General features: G+C 39.8%; 1 protein-coding gene across 1 annotated transcript in view; it reads right to left on the bottom strand.

The window, feature by feature from the left end:
• Positions 1-620: 620 nt before the first annotated feature.
• Positions 621-10,399, bottom strand: part of CKAP2L (cytoskeleton associated protein 2L) — a 40,984-nt gene continuing 31,205 nt past the window's right edge. Inside the window, exons 6-9 of the mRNA XM_014791606.2 lie at positions 6,260-6,415; positions 4,894-4,957; positions 3,281-3,470; positions 621-1,832 (exon numbers count right to left, since the gene is read on the bottom strand). Of these exons, the coding sequence (XP_014647092.1) occupies positions 1,607-1,832; positions 3,281-3,470; positions 4,894-4,957; positions 6,260-6,415 (636 nt within the window). The 3' untranslated portion in view covers positions 621-1,606. The remainder of the gene's footprint in view (positions 1,833-3,280; positions 3,471-4,893; positions 4,958-6,259; positions 6,416-10,399) is intronic.

Here is a 10,399-nt window from a genome sequence, read left to right as displayed (position 1 = left end):
TGGGTGGCAAGGATGAACCATTCTAAAGCCAAAGGAAAGGTGACTGCACAAAAGACAGCGGTACAGGTCCAATCGCAAGGACTTGGTCAATGGACGTAAGAGGCAGGGTCTGAGGTCTGAGGCGAGGACATTCCTAACATGGAGGGACTGGCTTCAGATTCTTTTAGTCCGGTGATTTTGAACATTTGATTTCTCTAAGTCCCATTTTCAGATTTTGTGATCTCTCAGCAACCCCCGAGTATTATTTGGCCTCACAGGTAAAGCATGTCTGTATAAAGGAAGGAAAGGGCTGGCTGTGTGGATTCCTGCATTTTGGTGGTAGTGACAACCTATTTCTTATTGCAAGTTAGTCTATTAGCACTATGGTTTTACAGCTCAGTTTTATGAACCTCATTATTATAAATCTGACCTGGAAAGATGGATCTGCTTCCCTCACAATGAAAAAATCCAGTTCCCGGGTGAGGCTGATGGTCAGACCCTTGATCAAGGTGAGCTCTCCATGGTAATGAATGCTCCCTGTGAGGCCTCTTGGGATAGCCTATGGTGTTTCTCCACATAAACTCCTAATTCTCTAAGTCAAGCTATCATCACTGTTTTCTATAATAAATAAGATAAACAAGCACGAATGAACAAAATTTAATGTTTTTTCTTGTTTTAGATAATACTTAAGAAAGCTAAAATTTTAAATATGTTGACTAGGTTTTTCTATACATTATATTTACACAATGATTCTGCTTTTACCTTCCATAAGCAGTTGCCCAGGAGGAAGGAAAGGCAACCTGTAAGTCTCTGGGGCTTGGACTGTCTTCTCAGGCCAGGTGTCCCTCAGCAGAGCAAAGAATTGCAGTGAAAAAGCAAGCGTCCCCTCCCCACCCCTCTGCCCTGCTCCCTTTTGTTTTTATTTGAAGCATTTCTGAATAACAAATGCAAAACTAGATTTAGATATAAAAAGCTAGATGAGCATCCCAATTCAGGATTGTGGTTCATTAGAGGAGACCTGGCACAGAAATCGCGTGAATTACTCCTCATCTACAGGGATACCGTGAGTTAAGTCAAAGATCACACCTAAAAGTCATTTGCCACCTCTGTGCAAAGGCATCGCTAGTATAAACCCATCTGTAAAATGAGGGCATTTGCCCAGATAGTCTGTCATGTCCTGTATAGCTAGGAAGGCTAGTTTCTAAACTCAGATCTTCTATGCTGGGAGGACTTGCCCTCTCTGCTAAGGTGGATGCAAGAAGGAAGGTCTATCACATTGTGGCACCAACCTTCTGATACAAAAAATAACTATGTTGGGATTCAAGCAGATCAATAAAGAGCAAATTTTTACCATACTTGTGGGGTAAATTACTATTCAATAGTTTGAAATCTATGTATGTTATAAATCTGTGGCCAACTACAGCCTTTAAAAACTAAACCAGACTCTCCTGTGGGATATAAAATTTGAGAGTCAGCCCAGTGAATTACTTTCTAAGTCCTGAGAGCCCATCATCTACATCCACGATGCCTTTCCATTATATAGTTTCTTCCAGGTCATCCGGACACGGGCATTTCTTGTCTCATGGAGGTTTTTTTTAAAAAAAAAAAAAAAAAAAGCATCAAGTAATTATGATTCAAGGATTTGAAACCCTAATGTTATAGGCAAAGCCTCATTTCTACGGAATATAAAACACTCTGTTTCTTCCACTTCTAAGAGCTCATTAAGAGAAGCCACTACTAAGTCGTGTTCCTGCAGCATTTCCGGATAGCGGGACACCGCTCGCTCGATCCTTGCTGAACGCCGAACAGGAGTGATAAGCTTCATGTCTTGTACTTCTGGCATTCCGTGTATTCTGCGAGACAGAAAGAGAGGCATTCAAAACCTTATAACTTCTTTTGAAATTATACTTACTATTCTTTATTTTTTTGTTATTCTATGATAAAACATGATAGACATATCAATGTAGGTTGATACAAGAGACATGTCTAGAGCAGCTCTTATCCTAAGATGGCTTTTCTTTGATTGTCAGAATGAATTGGGTGGTGTTCATCTGCTCTTGGATAGTGGAAGCATAAGGATTTATTGAATGAGGCATTGTGTGCTTTTATTTGAAGTCAACCACTAGTTAGTTGGTCTTTGTTTACTCCATAAACTTTCAAAGAGTTGACAAGTTTTGAGGAAATTGGGCCTAACACCAAATGGGGTTGGACTAATGAATTCTAAGATTCTTTCTAGTGTTGACAGTCAAGTATTCAAAAAAACATCTTTTAAGATGGTAGACGAAACCACAAATTGAAACTGGAACAAACTGGGCATCTTCTTTGTAAACTTTAATGCATCCTAATAAAAAGTAGCCTGGAGGATAGGTTGCAGAGACCTTTCCATGTCATAAATCTCGTCTACACTTCACAAAACAACTGATTACATTAGCCTAAGCAATACTAGCAGGCCAGTCTGCTAACAACTCTCATAATAAATGCCAGAGCCAGCAAAAGTTGGTTTGCAGATCAACTGCTTGCCTTCATCCATCCATGAGCTGCCTGTAGTGGGGAAATGACATGTCTGGGAGAGGAGTTGAGGACTGGAAGAGGCCCAGCTGTGCTTTCCAGGGAATAAAATATGGAACTGCGGTCCTGGTGCTTTTGTTTGGAAAAATCCTTTCAAGATCACAAACAGAGATTGATGTTACATTAATGTTTTAGAAAATGACATTGATATCCTGACACGCTTCCTTAAATTACTCCGGATTCTGCCTTAAACTTATGCTTGTTAAAAAAAACACACACTTTTGATATTATGAGCAGCCTCTAACTAGTACAACCTGACTTCCCTCTTTGTTCTCACAGGGCCATTCACTGCTCCTTCTCTACTGCAGCTACAGAGCTTGCCCCTGCTGCCCCTACCCTGGGGCTGGCAGGAAAGGTAGGTGGGATCTGCAAGTGCAGGACAAATGAGGGTAAAGAGGGAGTACCGATTCCAGGAGGGAGGAGGTGAATTCATCCCATCCCTCCTGACTGCAGCAGCACCTTCCACATTGCAGGGCAGGTCTCTTTAGGGGTTGTGTGAAGGGGAAAGGTGTGTGTGCAGAGAAAGGACACAGATCTTCCTGTCAATGGTTCCAACCCCCCCCCTCACCCTTGGCTCCCTCCCTTAACACCAAAGATGGATTAGACTGCCTGGTCCTCATATGAAGCAGAAGGTATCAATAAATTGCAGGTATTCTGGAGCTGTAGAGGAGAAACTGGGAACTGGACTTGAATTAGACCTGTGAACACAAAGCCTGCCTTAGAGTTTGCTTACCTAGGAATTGAGGCGATCTGTAATTTGATACCAGGATGATTATCCTGTTCTGTCTTGGTTATTTGGGGTGTTGCTGTAACCTTTCCCCTCTCTTTTGGAGAAAGACAAGACTTTTCAGATTCCATCTTCTTGGTCAGCTCTTCTATTGACGTTATATTAGTTTCAGCAACTAAAGTGTCAGAGGTAATTCCTGTGTATACAAGATCAAGAAGGAAAGTAAAACTTAGCAATTTAATACTGAAGCTAAAAATCAATGAAATGAAAAAGCATTATATACAATGATTTCCCAGGGTCCTCATGGACTCCACATATTAAATAAAGAGTAACTGATTTGAAGTGGGACTTATAACTCGTTTTCCCTGCTGAGGCCTGTAATAATGCCCTGCTACATCAGGCCATCCTCCTAACCAGCCCTCCAGACAGCCTTTGGGCCTCCTTGCCACCTGAGGATGGATCCTTGATACCCTTTCAACATTCTGAACACATCCCCAATCTCTTATTCACTCTCCAGAGAGCTCCCTTAGGGACTAATCATTGGCCTTTTACCCTTACACCATACCTTGCATCAATTTACTTAATCACTAGGGTTAACACACTTGACCTCCTGATCCCCTCCCTATCCAGGGAAGACCAGAGGGCTATCACCTTGGACAGTGGGTGAAAAAATGTCTTGTGTTAATACAATTTAAATGATAGGCCAACCACAACAACCAAAAGGAAGGGAAGGAAATTAGACTGAGACAGGCAGATATTGTGGCTGGAGGCTGAGACCTCAAGAGAGGTCAACAGGGGCCAACAAGTGGGAAAGGCATGGATTCCTGACTCCTCTTTTTATCTCTTTGAAGAACTCACTGCCATATATTATAAACAAACGTCTGAATTGTAGCACAATTCCCAGTAAGAGTACATTGAGTATATCTACTCTATGACCTATTCACAAAAGTAATGGATTAGTTAGCAATAATTTCACATTACTTGATTGTTCCCCAAAGTTCAATCTACTCTTAAAGGAAAATGATTTGTCACCTTCTAAGATAATAAAAATAATCTGTTTTATTTTCTCATGGTAGCATGTTTTCTTTCCATTCATATAACAAATATTATAAGCAATTATAATGTGCTACTCACTGTATTTGGCACAATATTTTTCAGAGAATAGTTCTCTAAAGGTTCTGACCGATGACAGCAATGGTTAACTAAGTGAAAAGATTCCTGAGATGGCTATTTTTAAAGGTATAACATGAATTTGGATGTATAAGTTTTGGTGGGTTTGCTATGATTAAACATGTACCTTAAACCCAGGCATTTCTCCCTTTTGCCGCAGTCTTTTCTGATAAAGAGCCACTTGTCTTCTCCTACCTAGGACTCCAGGGAAGCAAGACACTCTAGTCTAGGCTCCTCTGGTGGAAACAACCTTTGTTCGCTGTTGGGCAGTACATTTGCTTGTAATAATAGAAATAAATCAGCTGCTGATGATGGCTGAAAAGGCCAGGGTATGGAAACCAAGAAGTGAGAGGCACTTCAGGGGATTTATAATTCTTCTCTTTTTTCCCTATGTGTTCCTTGATGACTTTTACTCGAGCGGCTGGAGGGAATGAATCTAAAAATAGTACCTTCTGTGATTCTGTTTGGGTCTTGCAAAATATTAAGAACAACTTCTCGCAACTCTTGTATTGGCTGGAAGGAAGGAAGGAAATACATGAACAGTATTAAAAATATTCACGGATAAAATGATCTAAGGAACTTTGTGTAACATCAATTGAACTTCTTTTTATAATAAAAATGTTTCCTTTCTTATCTCTTGTCTAACTATAAATAACATTTAAAAAATTTCAGATATATAGGAATAGATCTATGGATTTACGGGAAAAATGAAGGAACAAAGAAAATGGTTAAATGCTGGCATGCTTTACTTTAATGAAGAGATATGTTTATAGAAAGTTGTCTATAATAAAATTTCTACAAATCAAATTAATTTTATTATCGATTTATATGATCCCATTGAAGACGTGTTGCCACATAATGATTCTGGCCCAAAGATGTAAAGCTAGCCATACAGAAAATGTGGCATACATTTTTAGTGTTGTCTTAACTGAATTTTTGTTTTTATCATAAAAATCATATACCTCATTACAGTAAAACTGAGCAAAAAGTCAAACATGAAAAAGGAAATCACCCATAATCCCATCACCCAAATACAATCTTTAGTTGGCATTTTGGGCAATTTTTAAGTGAAAAGAGTTATAAAACTTTTTTATCTTTGTGAAGATTAGTCCTGAGCTAACATCTGTTGCCAATCCTCCTCTTTTTGCTGAGGAAGATTGGCCCTGGGCTAACATCCATGACCATCTGCCTCTACTTTATATGGGATGCTGCCACAGCTTGGATTGATAAGCAGTGTGTTGGTCCATGCCTGGGATCCGAACCCGTGAACCCCGGCTGCCGAAGTGGAGTGCACAAATTTAACCGCTACACCACCGGGCCGGCCCCTAAAACTTTTTGCTACAGTCTTTGTTTAGAAAAAATTATATAGAGGTAGTGGTTTTACTAGGTTTTAGAGTTAAGTTATTTCATGCAACGGCTCTGAATTATTGATTATGGATAGTGATGTGTTGGGTTTAATATATTTTTAGGTTCTTTAAGGGAGGTATGATTTTGTAAGTATTGGATATTGATGTTATAACTTTCTATACTATTACTTTTGATAAGTGCATATTTCTACAATGAGTGTAAAGTGAGACACAATCACTTGACAAGAAAAGCAATTCTACTGGTTTACGTGTAACACAACTTTCTACAAAATAAATATTTTAATTAAAATGTTCATAAAGGACATATTGTACTTCATATTCTGTGTATGACTTTATGAAATGAATTAGAAGTTTAACATTACATTATATAACTGCCATATTGCAAACAACAGAGAACTGACATGAAAGAGAATTTTCAAGAAGTCACCCACCCAACACAGATACTTACTGTTGCCCCCTTTCGTATAGCCTCTTCATAAAGCCCAATAACATCAAAGGTGCCTTTACTTGCCAACAATTTTGCTTTGCAGATCCAGAATTTAGCAAATTTTTCAGCCTCAGGAATACTGGACAATATGGTAAATATTTCATTAGAATGTACACCCTGGAAAGAAGAAAATACCCAGAGGTAATTATTACCATCTCACTGTTACTCTCTCATCTCCTAATATTTATCATAGCAGGTATGCAGAAATCAGTCTGATCAATAATTTTTTTGAATTTTTAAAAAATTTCAATTTTACTGAGGTACAGTTTACATATAATAAAATGCACCCATTTCAACAGTACATTCCAATGAGTTTGACATTAATCATTAAATTTTAAGAGTTACGTGAGACCAAATAGACAGAAAAATGTTTATCATAGCTGAAGGTAAGGAATATGCTCTCCATTTTTATGAAAAACCAAAACCAAACCAAATCAAACCAAACCAAACCCTAGAGTAATCAACATTCACATATTTCTTACATATTTATAATAACGTGAACACTGAATAGTGAGTAGAATTTCTATGACTCTAACAGAAGTATGAAGGATGGCACAAGCATGCAAAGGTCATAGGGGTGTATACATGCGTGTGTTGGGGATCCATGCAGATGTATATAGTGAGGGTAAAATCCAACAAAAAGGAACTTTAAAATGGCTTCATTGATTTGGTTCCCTTCTGGCTCGTACCCAGAACAGGGTAGTGACACAGATCAGGAAGAACATGGGGAACTACCATGCCCAGAAACCCAGGTACTGGTGCACTCAACTAAGCAGCGCCTCCTACTCCTCCTGAGATGGGGGAGACACAAAGGTAAGCTCACAATCAAGAATCCCCAGTGTTTGAGAAAACCAACACTACATGAAGGAGGCATAAAACTCAACAACCAGAAGAATGAACACTGGAGCAAACAACTGAAGGAGCACAGAGGAATAGATTTTCAGAGGACTGCAGTTAGTACCTTCTGAGTGAGAAGAGGCTATTGCTGCCATAAAGCCAGAGCAGACTGCTATGAAAAAGAACTAGCAGAAGGGCAGAGCAGCGGCACAGACACCACTGAAGAATAAACCAGTGGGCTGCAAATTCGGCTGTGGAATCCTCCCAGAACCCAGTGCAAGAGAACAAAGAGGTGAAGAATGTGCAAGACAAGTTAAGAGTTCTGGAGGATACATCTATTACTCAGGAATTCCAATATCCATCTAAGAGAATTTCTAGAAGGAAAAATAGAGAACAAAGCTGAAGACACACCCAAAGGAGTTGTAGAAGGAAATTTCCAAGGCCTGAACAAAGAAGCAAGTGTTCAGAGGGAAAGATCCCCAGAGACCCGGGCACGACGAATGAAAAAAGAACCATACTTAGAAAACCCAGGATAAAAAGAAAATCTTAAATGCTTCCAGAGATGGGAAAAAAGGGATTACCTACAGAGGACTGAGAATTAGATTGACATGAGACTTTAATAAGCCAACAACTCCAGATGCAAGGAAGAAAATGAAACAGTAACTTCAAATTTTCTAGGGAAAACAATTTGAATTTAGAAACTTCCCCCAGCCAAACTGTGATTCCAGCATGAGGGTGAAATAATGACATTTTCATGCATAAGGACTCAGAAAATTTACCATTCAAAACCCATAAAGTTACTAGTGAATAAACTTTAGAATTCAAGTGGAAGACTTGAAACAAGAAGACTATCATATATAATTTGCATGCCATGTTTGAACTTACACTTAGTACTTTCTTTTCTTTTCTTTTTTTTTTTGTGAGGAGATCAGCCCTGTGCTAACATCTGCCAATCCTCCTCTTTTTTTGCTGAGGAAGACTGGCCCTGGGCTAACATCCATGCCCGTCTTCCTTCACTTTATATGGGACGCCGCCACAGCATGGCTTGCCAAGCAGTGCATCAGTGCGCGCCCAGGATCCGAACTGGCGAACCCCGGGCCGCCGCAGCAGAGCATGCGCGCTTAACTGCTTGCGCCACCAGGCCGGCCCATACATTTACTACTTTCTTTTATGATTTCAATTTGTATGCTTTCTTTATGGAATAAAGCAAACTGGATCAAACAGAAATGAGGGAAAAAAACCCAAAAGAATTCATGTAAATTGAACTACAAAACATAATGGCAGAGATATGTTTAAACATACGTGTAATTACAATAAATGTGTATGGGCTAAATTTGCTTTTTAAAAGCAGAGTTTCAGATTTTGTCAAAAAAATTTACCTGTATGTGTTCATATGAGACATGGAAGGGATGGAAAGACATAAAGGGATGGAAAAAGATTTACCAGACAAACTGTAACAAGGCAGATGTGGCAAGATTAACATCAGACAAAAGAGAAATCAAAGCAAGTCATGAATCTTTACGTACCTAATAATATAACTTTGAAAAATAGAGACTAAAAGTTGACAGAAATACAAACAGAAATTATCAATCACTAATCAGTGCCAGTGAGAGACTTTGGAATATTTCTTTCAGAAAGCAACAGCTCAAGTAAACAAAAAATAATTGCACTATTTAGATTTTCTAAGTTTGTTCTAATGGATATCCACGTAGAATTTTCTATTCAAAGGAGAATACATATTCTTTTCAAATACTTTTGGAACATTCACCAAGACTGATCAGACATTAAGACCAGAAAGAAAATTTCAACAAGTTTCATCAAGCAGAACACATACAGGCTACATTCACCAACCACAGTGCAGTACAATTAAAAACTGCCAGAAAGTTAGCCAGAAAAAACCCCCAAAACAAAAATTCTACATATCTGGAAGTTAAAAGATATTTTTCTAAGATAACTTTTGGGTTAAAGAAGAACCCAAAAGGGAAATCTCAAACTATTTAGAAATGAACAACAGTGAGAACATGTCAGTTATTAATCGATGGTCTCTTAGCTCCAAACCTACCTTTTATCCTCTGCTTGGTGATGCTGGGGCTGGAATTCTGTAAATCACTTTATGCTTTGACAGCAGCTCCCTGCTGGGTTCTGCCAGTAGGGGGCACTAGAGGGAGACTGCAGGGCTGGAGAAGATAGGGGACTTCCTCTTTCCTATTTTGCTTTCATCACCCCAGCAATTGTCCTTCACTCTGGCAGCAGCAGTTGGTTCTAGCCTTCACCTTTTTACCCTGGCATTCCAGATCCTGCCTCACTGTGCTCCTTCAGAGGCAAGAGCACCAACTGGATGACATCCTTTTCTCAAGGTCTGAGCCCCAGCCCTGCAGGGCCCCTCCTCCAGCTCCTGTGGTACCAGCATCTGCTGGGTAGAATGCCCTTCTTAGAGCTGGAGTCCCATTTCCACCAGAATTTGTCTCTCCTAGCTTCTAGGTTCTGATATTCCCAACCTCTCTTTGTTCCCCTAGACCCAGCGGAGGCTAGAACCAACCGCTGCTTCCTGAAGTTACTGCCACTGTTACCTCAGATTCCCTTTTGCTGTCAGTCCTGTGTGTAGCATCCATGTCCCCTCTGATGATCCCTTTACCATTTTTGTGCACACAGGGTCACAAAGTACTTTCATGTCCAACAGCCAGCATCTGCACCTCTTTGTACGTGTCCAGAGAGTCAGAAGTGCCTGGGAATTTCTGTCCCCCCAGGAGCAGCAATTAATCAATGACCGTGGAAGTATTGATATTACAGCTCCCTTGCCCCAGATCAGGATGACTCCGAGAAGCGTGGCCCACATTGTCTCCAGAGCTCCCCTGTGGGATTGTGCCACAGTTACCCTCCATGGACTTTGTTTGACACCACACCCCGCTTGGCCTCCTTTCCTTCCTCGTCCCATATCCCCACTCCCCTTCCAATTTTCCCTGGGAGCCTCTTCCTAATAAATTACTTTTTCACATAAGACACTGTGAAACCAATCCTCACACTACATTGAGGTACCTATCTATTGAGATACCTGGTGTGATTTCTGTTTTTCTGACTTGACTCTGACTGATACAGACCATTACCTAGTCAAACCTGAAGGATATGACCAAAGCTAAACTCAGAGGCAAATTTATAGCATTAAATGTGGTTTTAAGAAAATAAGAAAGACTGACATAAATGATCTAAGCTTTCAACTAAAAAAGCTAGAAAAAAACCAATAAACATAAAAATAGATACAGACAT

The sequence above is a fragment of the Ceratotherium simum genome, chromosome 40, assembly GCF_057802395.1.
Source record: "Ceratotherium simum simum isolate JZ-2026a chromosome 40, ASM5780239v1, whole genome shotgun sequence".
Taxonomy (NCBI): Eukaryota; Metazoa; Chordata; class Mammalia; order Perissodactyla; family Rhinocerotidae; genus Ceratotherium; species Ceratotherium simum.
Note: the sequence above shows the minus strand (reverse complement) of the source record. Positions and strands in the feature narration are given on the sequence as shown.